Source organism: Monodon monoceros, unplaced genomic scaffold (genome assembly GCF_005190385.1).
Source record: "Monodon monoceros isolate NGI ecotype Baffin Bay Population unplaced genomic scaffold, NGI_Narwhal_1 Super_Scaffold_19, whole genome shotgun sequence".
Taxonomy (NCBI): Eukaryota; Metazoa; Chordata; class Mammalia; order Artiodactyla; family Monodontidae; genus Monodon; species Monodon monoceros.
In genome coordinates, this window is record NW_021703775.1 from 82,087,705 (window position 1) to 82,109,301 (window position 21,597).

The 21,597-nt window shown below is 41.6% G+C and overlaps 1 protein-coding gene across 4 annotated transcripts in view; it reads left to right on the forward strand.

Moving 5' to 3' along the window:
* MBOAT2 (membrane bound O-acyltransferase domain containing 2) overlaps window positions 1-21,597 on the forward strand; it is a 111,108-nt gene that overhangs the window by 42,188 nt on the left and 47,323 nt on the right. For 3 of the 4 annotated variants that reach the window (XM_029232521.1, XM_029232524.1, XM_029232522.1), the window contains exon 3: window positions 3,348-3,425. In XM_029232521.1, the coding sequence (XP_029088354.1) occupies window positions 3,348-3,425 (78 nt within the window). Of the gene's footprint in view, window positions 1-256; window positions 1,078-3,347; window positions 3,426-21,597 lie in introns of those variants that run through there. The other variant, XM_029232523.1, reaches the window with a different exon arrangement.

Below are 21,597 nucleotides of genomic sequence, written 5' to 3' on the forward strand. Positions count from 1 at the left end.
TTTTTTTTTTTTTTTTTTTTTGCGGTACACGGGCCTCTCACTGTTGTGGCCTCTCCCATTGCGGAGCACAGGCTCCGGACGCGTAGGCTCAGCGGCCATGGCTCACGGGCCCAGCCGCTCCACGACATGTGGGATCCTCCCGGAGCGGGGCATGAACCCGTGTCCCCTGCATCGGCAGGCGGACTCTCAACCACTGCGCTACCAGGGAAGCCCCGGATTTTTTTTTTTTTTTTAAATAGAGTTCTCGACTCTTTTTTTGGGGGAGAAAATTTTTATATTCCTTTCATTTGGAAGAGAGTTTGTTTGTGCCTCTGTGCCGGGTAAAAGGTAACTCTGCTAATCGGAATGAGTAGGGAAGTAGCGTATCCTTCTGATTTGCATTTTAGCACTTTGTTTTTTAGGCTCAAAGGTAGTCCTGTTTCCTATTGACTTTGACTTCTCTTTTGGAAGACATGCTAGTGAGTTGTCTAAACATAATTAGCTATTTTACCTACTTGTATTTGGCCTCAGCTTTTTTCTTTTTTGAACCATCATCTATAAGTTTCTATTAACTGAGAATTACTTTATACTTTTATTTACTTATTTAGCTATATGACAGCAGTGTAGAGTAACAGACTGGAGCTTAGACTCTGAATCCAGACAGACCTGGATTCCACGCTGGGTGCCTCGGCGGCAGCCGTGTGACTAAACATGTTATTCAGCCTCTTTAGCATCACTTTTCTCATCTGTAAAATGGAACCAGTGATGGTTGTGATGACTAAAAGATGTAATACTTCAGAAAGGGGCTCAGCACAGTAGCCAGCTCCTCCTGAGCAGGGAAGGTTACTCAGGGTCAAGACCGTTATTGTGACTATGGTCTGTTGGTACCATTGTCCAGTCGTTGGTCCAGATTAGAAATGTTTATGTTTATCCAATCTCTTCCTCAGTTTATCATACAGTATTAAAGTATGTCTTTCTCTCTAGACTGGAAGGTCTCTGAGGACAGAGACTGTATCCCCTGACTCTTTATTCCCAGTGGCCAGTACTGTGCCTTTCGGAAAATGGACATTCGTAAAGATCAGTGGAACAATCGAAGAGGTGTTTCTCAACCTTTTTAAAACTCTTTTTTTGCTAAAAATAAATTTTTTACCTGCCTTTAGTTTGATTTGAAATTCAACATATGTAAAATGTGATATCTAAAAACAAACTGAAGTTTGGGGATAAAGGATTGTTTTGTTTGAAAGATTGTGATACACAGTCCATGGGGTTCCACTCCAGCTCACCCTGTGAAGAATCAGCCAGTGGATCAGTTGCCCAGGAGGAAACAACTTGAGTCTCAATGTCACTTAGGGTACTAACTGGGTATATGTTAGGACTTTGTTTCCTCAACTCTAAAATGATGAGGGCTGCATTATAATAAACTTCTAAGATACCTTCTTGCTTGCATTTTTACCTCCCTAATACTTAATATTTGAAAGCGTACTGTGTGCCACATAACCCAGTCAACACTTTTCATGTGTTATCTTTTAATCCTGAAAAGTACTAGGTAGCTACTGTGCACTTATTATGCTCATTTTTCTAATAAGGGCAAGTAGAGTAGCTGCGGGTGGGAAATTACGAGGAAAGTCACCAGTGCTATGGTTGAGTGTACAGGCAACTTGATGCTTGTTGTGGAGGCCAGTGAAATAGAGGGCAATGCGGGTCCACTCTGTACAGACAGACTTATATTATCCCAAGAACAAAGGCTTGTACAACTGGCAGAGTGTCATATTGCACTCCAAAAGATCGCCAAGCTTGTCATCTGAAGGGCGGTGCCCGGGGAGTGGGCGTCTCAAAGTGATAGAGGGAACCACTTCGCTATTTGAAACGTAGAACTTTTAGCTTCTAAGTTGTCATATATCCCTCATGTTCCAAGGAAATTTATTCAGTAGGAAAGGAAAGATACTTCCCCAAGAGTCTTCAGAATCTCTTTTCATTTAAGACATTTATCGTTAATGAGTTCTATTCTAATTAATAAAGCCCTTGCAGGTGTCCAGCAGGCCACTTCAGCATTTTCACATGAACTCCGTTAGTGCTGGCAATAAATAGGAGCTGGTAATTAATTTGAAAAGTGTGCGTTTTAATCATGTTTTCTTAGCTTCTTTCTGTTTCAGTTTATACACAAATATGTTTTTCTGCTGCCTCCTGGTCCTTTGGTTATATAGTAGCATTCCAGGCCAACATTGTTTCCGTGTGTGTGTGTGTGTGTGTGTGTGTGTGTGTGTGTGTGTGTGTGTGTGTGTGTGTGTTAGGCAGAGGAAGAGACAAGTAGACAGATTGACAGACATTCTTTGTACAATGAGTAAAATAAGTTTCTTCTATGGGCCTGCCTTGGAGCCTACTTCTTATTTGTAATATTTCTATGGAAAATGAAAAAAAATTAAGTAGCTTTTCCACATTGGAGGCGCCTGTTATTCTATGATGATTAGGTTAGAAAATAATTTTAATCATAGCTTAAGATACTTATTGATACTTTAAATTGTATACAATGATTTGAAAAATTTTTCATACATTATTCATGCCATCAAAGGGGAAAAAAAATGGAAATGTTGTGTTTGTGTGTGTGTGCGCACATGTATGCATAATCTTAGGGATAATTTGGGTGGATTTTAAAACCAGAGATCTGAGTCATGTTTTGCCTGAATTTTGTGACATGAATGGATAAGTTAGTTCTCTCATTTAATGGTAGATTTCTACGTTAGAACATTAGAAGAAACTGTATCATCTCAGTGAGAACGTTTTGTAGATAGATTACCGCACATTAAGGACTGACTGCATCTGTGTAAGGAAGCTTATTTGACTTGAACCATCATGTTTTCAGAATAAATAAATTAGGGTGTACCTGCTTTTAAGTGAATTCTAATATTTAGTATTCTTTGCTATTTTGTAAGTAATACTTGAAAAGATAACTGCAGATACAGAGCTGTATTGGCGGAGTTAGTTTGGGTAAGCCAAAAACTGATGTTCTGTCGGGACTATTCTGAAATCCAGGTTTCTTACTCCTTTTCATCCCTGTTCCTGAGTTATAGAAAAAACTGTAAACCTTGAGCCTCAGGACCCCATAGAGCTTTCAGGTAGCTGGTAAACGTGGAATGCTAGGACCCCCAAGTGTGGCTTTATGGGGTTTTGTCTTATTTTTCCAGCTCTTGTGGGGCTTCTGGGATGGGACTCCCTCTCTGGGGTATCCACAGAATTTTAGGCTTTGGAGGTTTGCTCCTTTTTTTTTATCTGGCAGTGTCTTGTGTTATATATAAGCACTTTTTAGCCTAAATTATTTCAATTTGATGTTTGTGCGTGGGCTCTTCTAACAGTGTTCTTACTTTTCACAGGTATGCCTTACATTTTCTTGTACAAAGTGGAATTTCCTACTGTATCATGATCATAATAGGAGTGGAGAACATGCACAAGTAAGTGTTCGCTTTATTCACATATAGTACGTATTCCAACATAATAGAATTGGGTCAAGTAGAATTTTATTACATTAAAATTATTATTTTTAATAATAATTGTTAAAAATTATTGTAAATTGTGATCACTTTTTCAAGAACTGTCATAAATACAAAAATAAAACCCTTGGTATGCAGCACTCTTCTATCTACTTAGAGCAGGGTTTCTCAACCTCAGCGCTATTGACAGTTTAGGCTGGATCATTCTTGGATGCGCTGGACTGGCCTGTACACTGTAGGATGTTTAGCGGCTTCCCTGGCCCCCGCCCACTAGATGCCAGTAGTACCTCCTCCCCAAGTTGTGACGACCATGGATGTTTCTAGATATTTTCACAGGTCCCTTGGGGGGCATAACCACCTCCAGGTAAGGACTATTGGCTTAGTCTAGGAGTGGCAGCAGTGGAGAGCTGGAGTGAGTCTGACACATTGGAGGGAGATTTAGAAGGTACATTTGGAAGGATTTAGTGATTGACGGGGAAAAAGGGTATCAGGAGGACTCCAGGTTCCTGGTGTGAACAGTCAGGTAGATGGAAGCACTGTTTTCTGAGTGTAGAGAACCCCGGAGGTGGGGAGCATGTCTAGGGGATAAGCGTTTCAAACAGGTATATAGTCACCTAAAACAGTGCTTCATATGTAGTAAACACTCTGGGTATTTGCTGAATAAGTGCCTGTTGACTTTAGGGTGTCTGTGAGGCAGTTCATCGATGCTGGGGAGCTGGCGAGGAGGTCTGGGCCAGAGACGTGCACTGGAAAGGAGAGGTGTGCAGCGCTTACTTGGTTGAACACCCAGGGGCCGGGTACCCGCAGGTCTTGCTGGCCAATCCCGCCGGGGGTGTTCCGTGATATCGGTGGTGCACTGTCTCTGAATTCTGACGTACACGTGGCTCCCAGAGTTCTGTACAAGGAATGATGGACTTGTAACTAATCGATTAGCTTTCTTCCAAATCTCATTCTATTTTGCATCTTCGGTGTTTGACTCATGGGTCACCCACTCTGTTCTGACCCAGTGTCTTCCCTCAATTTCCACTGGTGCCACCTGCGTTGATTTCCCCCTCCCTTCTGTACTGCAGTACTCCAGGTTCTTGGTGTTTTGATTTTAATTTTTATAAGAGGAGTAAAATATTTTGATGGTGTATCAAAAAATATTTTGATGGTATATCAAAAAAAAGCAATTTTTATACCATCATGACCCTATTTATAAAATCTCATACAGATGACAGGTTCGAAGCGATACTGTCTTTAATATCTGAACAAAGGAGCTGTATGTTTTGAATCTGGAAAAAGAAGGAAAATCTGGTTAGATTACTGAAAACAGGTAACTTGTGTATCCCTGCGTAAACAAAAGTCTTTTAAATCGAAAGGCTAGTAGATTCATATTTGGTCAAAGGAAATTGTTTCTTTTTCTGAAAGGCAACGGCAGTCTGTGAAGTTAACTTTTAAGGCTTCAGACCCTGTCCAGTATGGCGCCCTTAGCCACATGTGGCCTGTAGATTGAAATTAATTGACATCTAAAGCTCAGTTGTCCAGCCAAACTGGCCACATGGCACGTGCTCAATAGCCACAGGTGGCTGGTGGCTACTGCACTGGGCAGTGCAGACAGAGATTTCTGTGGTCATAGAAAATTCTGTTGGAAGGTGCGGCCTTAGAGACACACAGTTGGATACAGTTGATTTTGTTGCTCTTTTACAGTAAGTGATCAGGAGGAAAGTGCTACTTGCATATATGCTGCCCGTGTTCAGAATTTGACACCATCCACGGAGCAGGCTATTATAAATGGGTTTGCCATGTTAGTTGCTAGTGTTGGCAATAAAGAGTAGGTGAGTAAGTTAGAAAGTGTGTATTTTAATCCCTTTTAGCTCCCTTCAATTTCAGTTTATACCTATGTGTTTTTCTGTTTGACTTTACTTTTTCCTTTTTGTTTTTTTTCTTGTTATCCGTACATGCTTTCCCCCCCCCCTTTTCACTTAGGCCTTTACATTAATTTAAAATGTTTAATGGGTCCAGACTTCAGAATTTCATTCAAATATACTGGATGGGGCTTATAGCATTACTCTGTTGTCTAAAGTTATTGTTTATGTATAATACAGTTCTGTTTATTTCTTTCAGTCTAGTTTTACATGGTGTGTGTAGTATGTTTCTTTGAACAACAAGGGTTTAAATCTTTTTAAGTGAAGGATTTGGACTCCCTGAGTATTTAACAGTTTAAAAATTCTTGGATCGCTTTGTTTTATATACTTTGTAAGCTGTTCATAGTGTAGTTTTTGCACTCTCTGTAACAAATCCATTTGTAAGTTAAAATATTTTAATATAAACTTTATTTTTGTAGCTCCCTTTATTTCACACTTATATGTATGCTGTTTTATTCTGATCCATAATTAGATAACTTACCATTAAAATTTAATTTATTCTAGAGTTCAGTTCTTTTTAATTTACCAGTAAAATTTAATTTATTCTAGAATTCAAAGCTTATTTTCATATAAGCTTTGAAGTTTTTGAGGAAAAAAAATGAAAACCTTAAGTGTTAGAGGCAAGAAGAAAAAGAGTATTTAGGGATAGAAGGTCCTATATCTTAGGATATTGATTCTTCTTAATTAGTCTGGGGAGGATTTAACTTTCACAGATTTGACCAGCGTTTCTGAGAGCAGGGGTTGGCAAACTGTCTGTAAAGGACCAGATAGCAAGTATTTTAGACTCTGCAGGACACACAGTCTCTGTCACGGCTTTTCTCAGTTCTGTCGTTGTGCACATAGACAGTATGTGAACAACGAACTTGACCTGTGCTTCCATCGGACTTCCTTTACCAAGAAAGCTGGTGAACCATATACTAAGCACACTTCTGCCACAGGGATTTGAAAAAAGAGAGGAAGGCAGACACACACTCTTCTGCTAGTTTCAAAACTATGAAATAAGTTTTGCCAAGTGGTAATTTTAAACTTGCTATAGCACAAAAAATGGAAGAATGAACTTTTTTTTATTAATGATTCACTTTGGATTATTGTTCTGAAGCAGATGGTTTCTAAAAAGCTGGTTGAAATGTTCGCCTTCTTGGCATAGCTTTTGCTTGAAAGGGAAGTGAAATAATGCAGGACTCAGGACTTGATGTTTAACACTTAGCACGATAATGAAAAATATCTTATTCAAAAAAATTATAAAGGGACTAGTAAAATCACAGTATATAAGAGCGATACACAAACATTCTTTTTATTTCTACATGTTGAAATAGTCCAAAAGTGAAATTTGTTAAAAGTTCATTCACAGGAGCATCGAAAAGGATAATATGCTTAGGAATAAATTTATTGAAAGAAATGCAAGACCACTAAACTGAAAATAAAAATCTTTGCTGACAGAAATGAAAGAAGACCTAAAGCATGGAGAGAGACACCACATTCATGGATCGGCAGACTCAGTATTGTTAAGACGGCAGTTCTCTCATAGTTGATCCATAGAGTCAATGCAGTGCCTGTCAAAATTCCAGCAGGCTTTTGGTTGCAAAACTGCCTGTATAAATTCACTAAAATTCATTGAATTGTACACTTAAATTAGGTGAGTTGATGGCACGTAAATTTTACTTCAATAAAGCTATTAAAAAGATAAAAAAACATTGTAAAGGGAGGTGCAAGAAGGCGGATCAGTCTTAAAGTAGCGTGCTTTCTGAAAGTTGGTTCAAGAGTTTTGTATATTTTCTCACTTAGGCAAATTTATAGATGTTCAGATGCATCCACGTTTTCTTGAGTTTAGTTATAAGAATGAAGGGTCGAAAGGAACGTTGAAAACCTGCAGTGCCCTCGAAGGAAGGAAATCTAGGTGTTGAAGGGGGACGTGAAGCTGTCTTCAGATGCTTAAAGGGAGCATATATGCTGTTCTTAGGAATCCTGAGATGAAATTGGTACCCGCTAGGTGAAGTATGAAGATGCACATTTTTGACCCAAGGAAGGATGGCCTCAGTCACAGTGAGATGCCTAGGGGAGTAATGTCTTTTGCCTTCATACACCGCAAATTCAGTGACGGCAGTCATGTCTTACCAGTTTGGTTTTCTGAATGTAGTACACCGCCTTGGAGGTTGTATGTTCCCACTAGGTGTCTACTGAATGAATGAGTGAATGATAACCTGACTTCTGCATGACAGCAAGCCCTTCCAAGTAGCCTCCTAGAGCTCTTGCTTCTGGGTCACGGTCTCTGCCTCCTTCAAAATCCCAGTGCACCATCTCAGGGCTGCCCCGTGAGAATTTTGTGAACAAGCATTGTAGCAGCCCTGATTCTCAGAACCGAGCATCTCCTGGGCTTTGCTTGGATCTCTGTTCCCAGGGAGAGTGGAGTGTAGGGGAGAGACAGAAGGGATGGGAATGGGGGAATGGGTGGAGGGAGAGCCTTTCTCACTTGGTTAGAAGAGGAAGGAGGATAGCGACGCGTTTCAGGTGCTCCCAGCTGGGGCTGGGAGGCATTTTCCCTGGAGAAGGTAGCGCAGCGTGGCTGCATCCCGTGGTGTTCTGATGGGCTCAATAGGCTTCTGTGGATGGGCGTGAGAACCTAAGTGCCCTTCATGTTAGTTTTGCATTTTTGTGTTTTTTAACTTTTCTATGGGGAAGCTTGTTTCGAGTTCCGAAAAACAGCCCCAGATTTTGGAACACGGCACAAGGCAACTGCTCTTGTTTAAATATAAACAGCAGAAATGTGGGATAGTTAACATGGGAAGCACAGGAGAGCCTGATAACCTTGAGAAGTTAAGCAGAAGTATTTTCTTTATAACCTGGCAAGTAATTTTCACCAAAACAAATGACCTAAAGAAAACATGAAAAAGAGGTAGATACATAGAGGAAAACTGCATCTGTGAACGGGTTGCCAAGCTTTGTATGGGATGATATTGCAAAAGCTGTAAGAAGGTGATTTTAACCCCACCGTCCCATGGCTCAGCTACCCACCAGTTTGAACAAACACCTTGTGTGCCACAGTGTTTCCAGAAACTCAGAGACAGTGGAGATGTGGTCCTTACCCTCTGATAGGCACCGCTGAGTTGGAGATGTTAAGACAGTCAGTCATGCAACAAGTATTTGTTACGTGATGCTGGGACCCAGTGATGGATAAAAAGACACGCTCCGTCTCTGCAAGACACTTGCTGTCAAACTACTCATCACACTGTGATTACTGTTATAAAAGATGATGCCCTCAGGGCTGCGGAAGCATAAAGGAGTGACCGGCTTGGAAGGTAGTAAAAAGAAGAAAGTGTATCTACATCAGCCATTTACTATGTGCTCAGCAGAATGAAACAGTTGGAAACAGAATACAGACGTTTGGTGTTAAATAGACTTATGCTAAAATATATTTTTAAATATTGGGAAATATTAAAAACCATGTTCCTCAGAATCCTCTTGTATTGGTATAAAATTGAACAGCAGGCCTAGGGCATGAGAGAAGATCAACTTCCAACTCTGACTTCCCCCCAGGTGGCCTTAGCGATTCACTGGATGAGTAATAGGGGCAGATATGTATGGGTTTGAATTTAGGTTCTGCTACATTTCATTAGCTCTGGGACCTTAGCCAAGTCACTTTACCTTTCTGAGTCTAAATTGCATTAAACCAGTGACTCAGCTGAGGAGCATGTGGGTGCCCAGGTGAGCCCAGGTAAGCTTTTGTCTGCATACAGGGTTCGGTTGCCAAGAAGAGGTTTCACATTCTGGGGGAAATGCTTTCAGAGGCCATTCCTGGTCACCGAGTGTTTCGCTGGGTTTTGCTGCCTCTGCCGATGTCACGTCAGAGCTTGCTGTCAGGATTCACGCAGTCGCTGTAATTCATTTTTTCTCCTCCCAGACTATGAACTCCTCGGCAGAGATGCTTTCCTCATTTTATACTACCATTGTTGAGCGTATGGATGACAGAAGCTCAGGAAGAGAGGTTCTCTGTTCTGTTCCGTTGAATGAACATTTGTAGGCTTTTTTTGCACCTCCTTTTGGTCGGGTGTTTCCGAGCAGATTATATTCATCCGTGCGGCAGGCCTCGAATGGCAAGCTTGATGGGTTGAGTGGCAGTCGGTGGTGTTTCCTGCTCCCTACCTGATTTTCTCCCCCGACGCTGGCTGTAGAGCAGCGGCCCTGGGCATGGGGGTGAAGTTAGGGAAGGACCAGGCAGTTTTAGCTGCTGTGCTTTTGTCTCAGTCGTCCGTGACCCTGAAGAGCAGGTAGGCCAGGGATCCATTTTCACCTGTCATCTGCCAGTACCACCGAGACTCCTGCAATATGGATATCTGGATAGAAATATCGTGAAGAACTGCTTGAAGTCTACTAGGAAGGAATGAAGATCTCGGAAATGCTGTCTGGCGGCAGAAGCCTCAAGTCACTTGAAGATTTGTCCTCATGAAGTTAATGAGCAGTAGTTAGTGGCACGGCAGGAACTCTGTGGGGAGAATATTAACTTCACCAAGGACAACCCCATAATCCCATGAGAGGGAATAAAATGTGGCAGGAAGGAAACTGGACTCTTAGACTTTTTCTTTTCCACTCTCGGTGGACCATACTCAAAAGCCTTTCGGGCTTCCCTGGTGGCGCAGTGGTTGAGAGTCCGCCTGCCGATGCAGGGGACACGGGTTCGTGCCCTGGTCTGGGAAGATCCCACATGCCGCGGAGCGGCTGGGCCCGTGAGCCATGGCCGCTGAGCCTGCGCGTCCGGAGCCTGTGCTCCGCAACGGGAGAGGCCACAGCAGTGAGAGGCCCACGTACCGCAAAAAAAAAAAAAAGCCTTTCAGTGGCTTGGAATGAAGGTACAGGCCCTTTGGGTATTGCTGTGCTATCCTGAGCTAATAGCTGGATTTCAACTGGAAAACCGTAAGTAATTCTAAAATTGATTTTTTACATTATCTTATCCTTACAACAGTTGATGTTTCAGTAATTATTCGTCTCCATCACTGTGCAGAGCACATGGATTGTCACCTAATCCTAGCAGCAGCCCTGGAGGTGGGTGCAGCAGATCTGTTTCCCCAGAAGCAGGCTAGTAGGAGGTAAATCTGGGATTAGAGCTGGGTGTGTCTGATTGCACCCAGTGCCCAAGCTTTTTGCATCCACACTTCTTACTTCTAAGCATTAAGCTTTTTTTTTTTTTTTAAGCCTTATGATTAGGAGAATGCACCATTAAATAGAAATACCCTGAATTGATTGAGGAGAGGTAATGGGAGCCAACAGGGTCCTGAACAAAGGCAGGGATTTGTATGTGTTGGTTACGCTTCCTTAGAGCAAAGATGCAGATACTTTTATCCAAAAGGATGCAGTGGCCTTTGGCATATTGTGCTCAGGATCTGAGGTTTTTCAATATTCTCAGTTCCCGTGGGAAGGAAAACCCGTTACTTGGTGAGAGGTAGTAGGATGTCCAGACCGTGTTGTATCCTGAAGAATCTTTAGGACATACCATCATACCATCAAATCCTGCACTCGGGAAGGGGTCTGATTCAGATTCTTTTACACCATTAAGGCACTGTAGTATCTCTTTGGGAGGTATTTGAATTCTAAGTTGTGTTTCCAGTTGTAAACTGGATCTCTGTGAAGGATCCAGTCATTCTTGAGCCAGGAAGGGAAGCTCTTTTTCTCCTTGGATTAAGGGTTTCTATATGAAGTAGGAGGATTACGGTAATGTGGGGTTGCTGACAACACGAACACCCATCCCTTGGTAAATAACGCTGTTACTTTGGGTGTTGCTGTTATATCTGAATATGTTAGCGTAGGAAGAGGTTTGCACAGGTGAGTCATGTAATGGGGCCCTGCCAGGTCAGGTTTGTCTAAAATGCCAGTTTGATAGCTCATTCTCCAAATTAATCAATTAAAAAACAAAAGGGAGTTTTGAAGATATTATCCAATTAGATGACATATCTTTCTTGTTTTGAAAATAACAATTCATAGATTAATAAACATAACCAGATAGTTGTAATAATTAAAAATAAGAATATGTACTTCCCATTGGCAAAGTACAAGGACTCACCTTTTCATCTTGGGTACCTCTGGAAACTAATCTTTTACAACAAGATCCTAATCCTTGGGCTTCCCTGGTGGTGCAGTGGTTGGGAGTCTGCCTGCTGGTGCAGGGGACACAGGTTCGTGCCCCAGTCCGGGAGGATCCCACATGCCGCGGAGCGGCCGGGTCCGTGAGCCGTGGCCGCTGAGCCTGCGCGTCCGGAGCCTGTGCTCTGCAACGGGAGAGGCCACAACAGTGAGAGGCCCACGTACCGCAAAAAAAAAAAACAAAAAAAACACATCCTAATCCTTGATAGGATGTTGAAGGAAAAATTAAAACCCATGTAACCGTCTGTTAAAATGATGAACAGAATCATTCAGCTATGTGTCATAACACCATGCTATTTACCTAAAATATGTGGTCCGTGTTGAAGTTTTGTGAGAGAAAAAGCTTGCATGAATGGTCTCTTTTTTTTTTTTTTTTTTTTTTACTTTTAGGTAAGAAATGAGGAAATTGTTTTGGAAAATTAGGGCTTGCTGAATGCTGAGTCTGCTTGTGGTGTATTGTTATGGTGCATTTATAGACTTGACATGGGCAGGTTTTGTCTTCACTGTATTAGAAACAGTGTGATTTAATAGGGTGCTTGGACTTGGACTTTGGAGCTTGAATGGTGGAGTGACTTCCATGTTCAGTCACTTTGTTGAGTGCTCTGTATAAATATTCCATTTAACTGTGCCTACAGTCCCGTGTAGGGGCGTCATTATCCACTGTACAGAGAAGGAAACTGTAGTTCCAAAATGTGAGGTCACTAGAACCAGTAACAAAACCGGTAACGGTCAGCCCTGGAAGTCTGTGAAGTTAATTTCTGTTGTTAGATTATTGATTTACTGAGATTCTTTTAAAGTTTTTTTTTGTTTCTTTGTTTTTTTTTTTTAAGTTGGAGAAACAAAAAGAGATTCTCGCCTGCTTACCAGATAGCATAAACAGCCTGGTTTATTTTTTGAAAAATAGCAAGAATGGAGACATTGTATTGGGACTGGCTTTTCCTTCGTCTTCATTAGAATGTGGTGTTGGGATCTTTTTAAAAGGCTTTACCCTTTAGAGAAATATTTGAATACTAGTGATTTTATTCTCTAAATAATCTTCCTTTATTTAAAATTGTTCAGATTTTTACAAGCTCCATGCTTGAGGTTGATATTACTTCAAATACATAATAAATACAGACTTTTAAAAAATTTTTATTAGAGTTGATTTATGATGTTGTAAATACTACTATAAAATAGTGCTTTAGTGACTTCCCTGGTGGCTCAGTGGTTAAGACTTTGTCCTCCCAGTGCAGGGGCCCTGGGTTCAATTCCTGGTCAGGGAACTAGATCCCACATGCATGCTGCAACTAAGAGTTCACCTGCCACAACTAAGGAGCTGGCGAGCCACACGTAAGGAGCCCACGTGTTGCAACTGAGGAGCACGCCTGCCTCAACTAAGACCCAAGAGCAACAAATAAGTAAATAAATATTTTAAAAAAATAGTACTTTAAAATACTATTTTAATGTCAGTTAACTAAAAAGAGAATTTTAAAATTCTTTCTGATAAATTAATTTGTGTAGGGAAAAGATAACTGACCTTGTCCCACCTGCTGCCGCTGGCTTATTAAACAGAGTCCTTATTTAGAGTAGTTATGGAGAGAGAGACAAAGAGTAATAGGGGAAATATCTGATGACTTGAAAAATGGCCGGGCATTTTGGTGAAAGGATGTTACAGCAAGTGAGCCTGGACATCTGTTTCTCACAGTGAAAACTGAGCTGTGGCTTAAACTTAGCAAAGCCCAGAAAAGAGATGGGATTGCTCATCTTTTCCTGGCCTGGAAATTAACCTTGGGGTAGTACAGAGTATGTGCCTTACCAAGACTTGCCTTGGGAAGAAGATAACATTTCAGGATGGGCTTGGCACTATTTGCTTTTCAAAGTTTTAAAAAACCTTGTCTAGAACTCATTTTGTTGGAGCATAGTTTCATTTCAAAACATGAGTGAATTTAGAGCTATTATTTAGAATAGTATGCAAAGCATTTTTCCTTAGACACGAGAGCTTTAAAATGTATAGAGAGTGGACTTAAAGACTTGAAAATAAAATCCAACGAAGAAAATGATAAAAGTTAAGAAATGAATAAGATGAAACCCCTAAAGGACAATAGACAACTTTAACTGCAAATAAGTTACCCTTTTTTTATTTTTTTATTTTTTGTGATACGCGGGCCTCTCACTGTTGTGGCCTCTCCCATTGCGGAGCACAGGTTCCGGACGCGCAGGCTCAGCGTCCATGGCTCACGGGCCCGGCCGCTCCGCGGCATGTGGGATCTTCCTGGTCCGGGGCATGAACCCGTGTCCCCCGCATCGGCAGACGGACTCTCAACCACTGCGCCACCAGGGAAGCCTGCAGATAAGTTACTCTTAATAGGTAAACTGCCAGTAATAGCTAACGTTTATTAAACACAAATCCTATGTCAGATACATGTTAAATGCTGAGGTGCATTCCCATGCAATCCTTACAGCTGCCTGTACTGTAATAATTGTATCTCAGCTTTATAGTCAGTCATACAGAGTGAAGTAAGTGAGAAAGAGAAAAACAAATACTGTATGCTAACACATATATATGGAATCTAAAAAAAACAAAACAAAAAGTGGTTCTGAAGAACCTAGGGGCAGGACAGGAATAAAGGCGCAGACGTAGAGAATGGACTTGAGGACACGGGGAGGGGGAAGGGTAAGCTGGGACGAAGTGAGAGGGTAGCATGGACATACGGGAAGCAGCCGCATAGCACAGGGAGATCAGCTCCGTGCTTTGTGACCACCTAGAGGGGTGAGATAGGGAGGGTGGGAGGGAGATGCAAGAGGGAGGGGATATGGGAACATATGTATATGTATAGCTGATTCACTTTTTTGTAAAACAGAAACTAACACACCATTGTAAAGCAATTATACTCCAATAAAGATGTTAAAAAAAAAAAAAGCCCCATGCAGCCACTAAAATTGGCTCTTCCCCAACATTATCAACGTGTGCATTTTCCGTGGGAAATATTCAGTGTCCCATCCATTTTGTTTTGGGGGTGTTTTCCCTCACTGTTAATTGGCGTGTATGCAAGTAGTATAAATTATTCTTAGTGTGAATGCTGAATTGGGAAGCTAAAGTTCTTAATTCTAATTCTTGTGTTAGTTTCTTAATTTATCTAGGCTTCATTTGACGACTCCTGTTAAATCTAAGAGCCATAAGTTAATCAGAGATTCTTAACCATTTTTCTCGCCCCCAGTACACCCAACAGAGCATACTTTTGTCAGGAATAGTATTTTCTATAGCAGTAATTCTCACCTCTTTGGGATAAAGTGATTTATGACCCACTCCATCCACCCCTGCCCCAGACAAACAGAAACAAAAGGTGCTAGCCAAATTTGGTGTCTGATTGAATGTTTGTGCCTGCTAACATGTCAGATGGAAGTTCTCTTGCCTCCCCACGACTTCTTTCCCAATCTTGGGGCTTATCTGGCCGCTCTGGTGTTTGTTCCTCCAAAGTGCTGTCATCTACCCTTCTCTAGGTTAGCAGTTTGCAAAGTATGGTCCAGAGACCCCAGGAGTCCATGCAATCCTTTTAGGAGGCTGTCAAGTCAAAACTGTTTTCATAATAATATTTAGATATGATTTGCTTTTTTCACTTTCTTTCCCCCCTGCCTGTACAGTGGGGCTTTCCCGAGGCTACGTGATGTGTGATACTGCAGCGGAAACATTTGCGAATTCAGCTGTCTTCTTATTAAGTCAGATGTTAAAAAGATTTGCAAAAGCATAAATATAGTGCTGCCCTTCTCAGTAATTTCTTTTTTTTTTGGTTTTGGGAAACATACTTATTTCTCATAAAAACATTGTTTCATGAAAACCTAGCATCGCAGGTTTATTGTCGTTATTCTTGAATTAACAAATATTTTTAAAATTCTCAGTTTTGTTCTCATATGGTAAATATCAGTGGCCATTATTTAAGTGGGTTATGCTTCTTTGGTTTTGTCAGTAATTTTGAAGAGTGTAGAGGACCCTGGGGCAAAAAGCTTGAGGACAGCTGGTCTAGAATTCTCTCATGCCTCTTGTAACCTGGCCCTGTCATCGGAACCATCTGGGCTCTTACAGTTCCTTGTGCTCATGCCCTCGCCGTCCACTTCTTTGCCTGCTGCCGCTCTGCCTCTGAAATCTGCCAGCTGAGACCACAGATTCTGTACCCGAGCTTCCTCACTCCCTTCCTCCACGATTGGACGAGCTCCTGGAGGTGCAGTGAAACGACAGAGACGGGTTGAGAGCCTACACACCGCGCTAGAGGGGATGCTGGTTCCAGGTGTCCTCCTGACCTCACCTTCCTGCTGTACGTCGTCTCTGCCACCCTTGCTCCGGTGTCACTCTGTACACCAGGCAGATGTCCAGCCTGTGGTGGACACAGATCCCTATCGTATTTGGACAGCAGAGTGTTGGAGAGAGACCCATGTGACGGTTCTGGGCTGCTACAGATTCATGATTTATTCCTTCACTTAAGCCTTCAGTTCTCTTGAAAATTAGTTGAATTGACACTTTTCAGTTCCCTTTCCCATTCTTTTCAAAGGTTAGTGTAAATCTTAGCCACCTTTAAATCTACTCACCTTATCCACTCACGCTTAGCAGATAACATAAATTTATAAGTAAAAGTTGAAGATAAAGATACTTCTTGGGAGATAATCCTTAAAGATGCAAGGTAAGGCATTTAGAAGTAACAGAAACGGAGACAAAGGAGGAGGGGAAATGTCCCTGGCAGGAGGAGACGGGAGTCAGTGGCCTGCAGGTGTTCCTTCCCTGCAGAGATGGTGCTGCCGGCTCTCTGGTCCTGCCCGTCTCCACTGCGGCCCGAGTGATGAACACCCAGAGAGAGCATCTTGGACCCCAGCTCTCTCCTGCCTTGCTTGCACCCTCTTCGGGCAGCTGAGCAGCGAAGCCAGGCCATTGGGATAAATCCTTACTTCTCCTGCATGTTAGCCATCACTGAGAACAACCTTGCTTCAGTTTCCTCTTGGATTGTTTTGAGGCTTAGACATCTGAAAACCACGCCTGGCGTGGTCAGCCTGCAGTCGGTGGTGGTGCTCGTCAGCTGTAATTATTTCCCTCCTGACCCCTCCAGTCCGCTGTTGCTCTGCAGCTCCAGCCGCTTCATTAGATCACATCACACAGCTGGACTTCCATCGTCTTCCTTGCTGCCCTTGCTTTGAAGATCTTTACAAAATTAATTGAATCACCTCTTTCCTTTTCTCCTTTTCCACCTAAGTATTTTTCACCCCAAAGTATAAGAGAAGAAAGATGAGTGACCTTTCATGCAAGCGGGGAGGGAGCTCAGGACCCTTTGTTACAGTGCAGCCCTGAAGAACAGAGAGTGACAGGTTCCTGGCCTTCCAGTTGGGAGGGGCCCAGGATCTCTGACTTGGGGTGGTAGGGGTGACATGAAGCCTTTTCCAAACTTTTTTTTTCATGGTCCTGGTTTTAGTAGCAACTAAAATAGGCTGAAATCTGGATGCATTTTTGTGGGTAATTATCTTTCTCAGTTCAAGATTCTGTCATTACATTGTCTGCCAGACATCGTTTTCGATGTTTTTAAAAACTTTATATTTTCATTTCTGTGTATTTATTGACTTAAGGACTATTTAATCAGATGATATTTTGAGCTACAATTCAGAGATCTTTAATCTTGATGTAAACTATAGAAGTCTTTGCTTTTTTTTTTTTTTTTTTTTTTTTTCTGGCCATGCCGCGCTGCCTGTGGAATCTTAGTTCCCCAGCCAGGGATTGAACCCGAGCCACGGCAGTGGAAGCGCTGAGTACTAACCACTGGACTGCAGGGAAGTCCCATAGAAGTCTTTGCATTTTGAACGATAAAATTATCTTGCTTAATACCAACAGCCAATACCCAATTTTATTTGTGTATCTGAATCAACTTTGGAAATTTTCTTTATAAAACACAATTAACTGACTTCATTATGTTATAGAGCCAGGTGTGGGAACAGAGTTAGATTTCTTAAAAGAGCTGAACAGGAGCCAGGCGGTTTGGGTCATTTCTGTCATCCATAAACAAAGTGAGGACAGGAAAGAATCGAGTGGCTTCATGTATCCATGTCACTGTTTGTGTCTGGTGTAGCGAATACAGCTAAGCTCCTTTCCTTTTTTTCATGAATAAGGCTTTGTAAAAGAACAAACACAGTCCCTCACGACTTGTATTGTATTTGTAACCTGTGGAGACCTCATGGTTCCAGGTGAGAGGGCACCTGGGCAGAGCGCCAGGGCAGGGAACCCAGCAGGCCCTGCCTTCCGAGCCACAGAAGTTTTATTGTGGAACAGAGATTACCTGCAGGTCTCTAGGAAGAAATCAAGAGTGTGTGCTGGTCCCTGGACTCCAGAACCTGGTGTCTCTATATCCAGGGAAAAGCCTAAAATGGGGATCCTGGGGAGGTGGTTACTGACCCCACAGAGGACAGTGGCACATTAGTGACTGGGAACAAAAGGGGGGCCTCTGAATCTTTATGAAGACGGCATGGCTGGCTTTTGCTGGTAGAGCAGCTGGTTCTTTAAAGTGTTTTAAAATTCTTCTGTTAGAGTCACAAATACAGAGCCGATTTCCTAGTAACAGAGCTCAGCTGACTCTCCCATTGAGGGCTGGCAAGCTCTTCTTGCCACCAGGACTTTTCTAGGTGTGGATATGTTTCTGATTTTCTGGATCTATTTTGGAACTTGAATTTACCCCCCACAGAAATAATATTTCCATGCTAGCCTACCAAATCCTATTTTAATTGACAGAAGTTCCAGCTATCGAGGAATGAGAAGGTCCGCAAATTTTCTCCCTCCAAAACAGCGATAAAACTGGATCAACTGGTCAAAACCATTTTAAGGCTCTGGAAATTGACCCAAAGTAAACAACAATTTGAGATGCATTTATTTAAAAGAAAATAGGTGACCTTTGGGTGAGAACAGTGGGAATTGTGGTGTTCTTGCCTGGGCTTACCTCCATTCTTCATTCCCTGGGGCAGGGATGGCCACAAAATCAGCAGCTTTGATTGACTTGATTTAGAGTGGAAGGCAGAAAACCCATGCAATGGTTCACAGAGAATGCCTTCAGCTCTCCTGTCCTGAGGATGTGGTCCATACGTTCAGCAGAGAGATCCTGGCAGCGAGAGAGCTATAAAGGGACTAGAGAAGATCTCAGCACAACCCTGGCTGACTGGAGACTGCAGCCACGCCAGGGGAGGTCTGGGAAGGCCCGAGGGACAGGGAAAGCTGGGGCGGACTTGAGAACTGCTGGACCATAGAATGAGCTCTCAAACCCATACGTAGATCCCTCGGCGGAGGGCAGAAGCCTTACTGGCTGTAGGTGTTTGAACACAAGCCCTGACCAACCCTTGGCTGACCACTGAGATTACAGACAGGGGTGACTCCTCGAGTGAGGCTGAAAAATAAAACCAAGAATTTAAAAAACTGAGTGGAGATGTCAGCTGCTGTGTGCCATGGGTGAGAGAGATTCAACACAAAATAGCACAACAATGCTCAAGAAAAAAAGACAAAGTTCAGTTACTATATTACTTTAACGTGTCCCTTTTTTTTTTTTTTTTTTTTTTGCGGTACGCGGGCCTCTCTCTGTTGTGGCCTCTCCCGTTGTGGAGCACAGGCTCCAGACGCGCAGGCTCATCGGCCATGGCTCACGGGCCCAGCCGCTCCACGGCATGTGGGATTTTCCCAGACCGGGGCACGAACCCGTGTCCCCTGCATCGGCAAGCGGACTCTCAACCACTGCGCCACCAGGGAAGCCCAATGTGTCCCTTTTTAAACAAAAAGTTATGAGAAACAGGGGAAAAAAGCAGTCAATTGAAAACTGTCTCTAAATGGACCCTGATGTTGAATTTACCAAAGACTTCAAAGCAGCTATTATTAATATGCTCAAAGAATTAAAGGAAGGTATGATCACAATGACTCAACAAACAGGGAACATCAATGAAGAAATAGAAACTATTAAAAAGAACCAATGAAACTCCTAAAGTTGAAAAGTAAATAACTAGAATGAAAATTCATTAGATGTGCTACACAGTTATTTGTGATGGCCAAAGAAGGAATCACTGAACTTAAAGATGGATCAGTAGCTGTTAGCCCGTCTATAGAACAAATGTAAGAAACGCTGAAGAAAAACAAACCTCAGAGACCTGTGGGATGCCATCAAGTATGCTGACATAATGGGTAATGAGAGTTCCAAAAGGTGAGTCAAAGGAGAAAAGGACAGAAAAAGTATTTGAAAAAATGGTGGCCAACAGTATCACAAATTTGATGAAAAACGTTAATTTCCAGGTCCAAGAAGCTCAACAACCCCAAGAAGGATAAACAAACAGCTGGTTACTAAGATACATTGTAGTCACACTGTTGAAAGAAAGGACAATGAGAACATCTTGAAGGCAGAGAGGGAAAAATAGCTCATTGCAGATGGAGGACAATGCAGTTCTTATCAGAAACAGTGGAGGCCAGAAGAGAGTAGAATGGCTTATCCAAAACGCTGAAGGAAAAAATTTTCAACCACAAGTTCTATATCTAGCAAAACTATCCTTCAGAAATGAAGGTGAAGTAAAGACATTCCCAGGTAAACAAAGACCAGCTTTACAAGAAATTCTAAAGGAAGTTCTTCAGGTTGCAAGTAGTATACCAGATGGTAACTTGAATCCACAGGAAGAAACGAAGAGCTTTAAAAATGGTAAATATGGGGATAAATATAAAAAATGCTATACATATATATTTTCTCTTTTTTTATTTAAAGGACATATGGCTGTATAAAGTAGTAATTATAACACTGTATTGTTAGGATTATAACAATACATAGATACCATACATATAATGATAATAGCACAAAGGACAAGGGAGAAAATGGAGGTGTATTGGAGCAAACTTGCTATATTTTATCAGAATTAAGTCAGCATCAATCTGAAATATGCATGCTGTAATCCCTAGAGCAATCACTAAGAAAATAACTAAAAATATATATAGTGAAGAAAATCAACAGTGGAATTAAAATAGCATACTACCAAATATTTTTTAATACAAAAGTAGGCAGTAAAAAAGGACCCAAGACATACCTAAGACAAATAGCAAAATGGCAGGTGTACACCTGACCGTATCAATAATTACATTAAATGTGAATCAGAAGGCAGACTGGATAATAAAAGATCTAACCATATGCTTTCTATAAGAGGCACTCTTTAGATGAAAAGACGTAGCTTGAAAGTAAAAGAGTGGGAAAGATATATCTCACAAACAGTCGTCAAGGGAGTGCTGGAGCGGCCACAGAAGAGACCCCCAGATCTAATGAATGAGTTTGGCAAAGTTGTAGGGTACAAGATGGGTATACAAAATCAACTATACTTCTATATGTTACAAATATTCCAAAAGTGAAAGTGCAAAAACAGTTCCACTCACAGGGGCGTCAAAAGGAATAAAATACTTAGGAATAAGTTTAATAAATGCAAGTGCACTTGAACACTGTAAAACATCCCTGAGAGAAATTAAAGAAGAGTAAATGGAGAGGTACTTCATATTCGTGGATTGGAAGACTTTGTATTGATAAGATGGCAGTTCTCCCCAAACTGATCCACAGATTCACTGTAATCCCTAACAGAAATTCCAGAAGGCTTTTATGGTAGAAATTGACAAGCCAGTCATAAAATTTATATGGAAATACAAAGAAACTTGAATAACCAAAACAGTTTTGAAAAAGCACAACAAAGTTGGATTTACACTCTCCGGTTTCAAAACTTACTGTAATGCTACAGTAATAAAGATGCTGTGATAATGATATAAGGATGGATATGTAAATGGTTTAAACAAAATTGAGAGTCTAGAAATAAGCCCTTAGACTTGTGGTCACTTGATTTTTGACAAAAGCTCCAAAGCCATTCATTTGGAAGGATGGTATTGTCAACATGTGGTGTTGGGACAGTTGGATATGTGAGGAAATGAGCCTGGGCCTTACCTCACACAACTAACTGAAAATGTATCATAGCCCTACTAATAACAGCTAAAACTGTAAAACTTTAGAAGAAAATATAGAAGGAACTCTTTATGTCTTTGGATTAGGCAAAGACTTCTTAGATATGACACCGAAGGATGGTCCATAAAGAAAAAA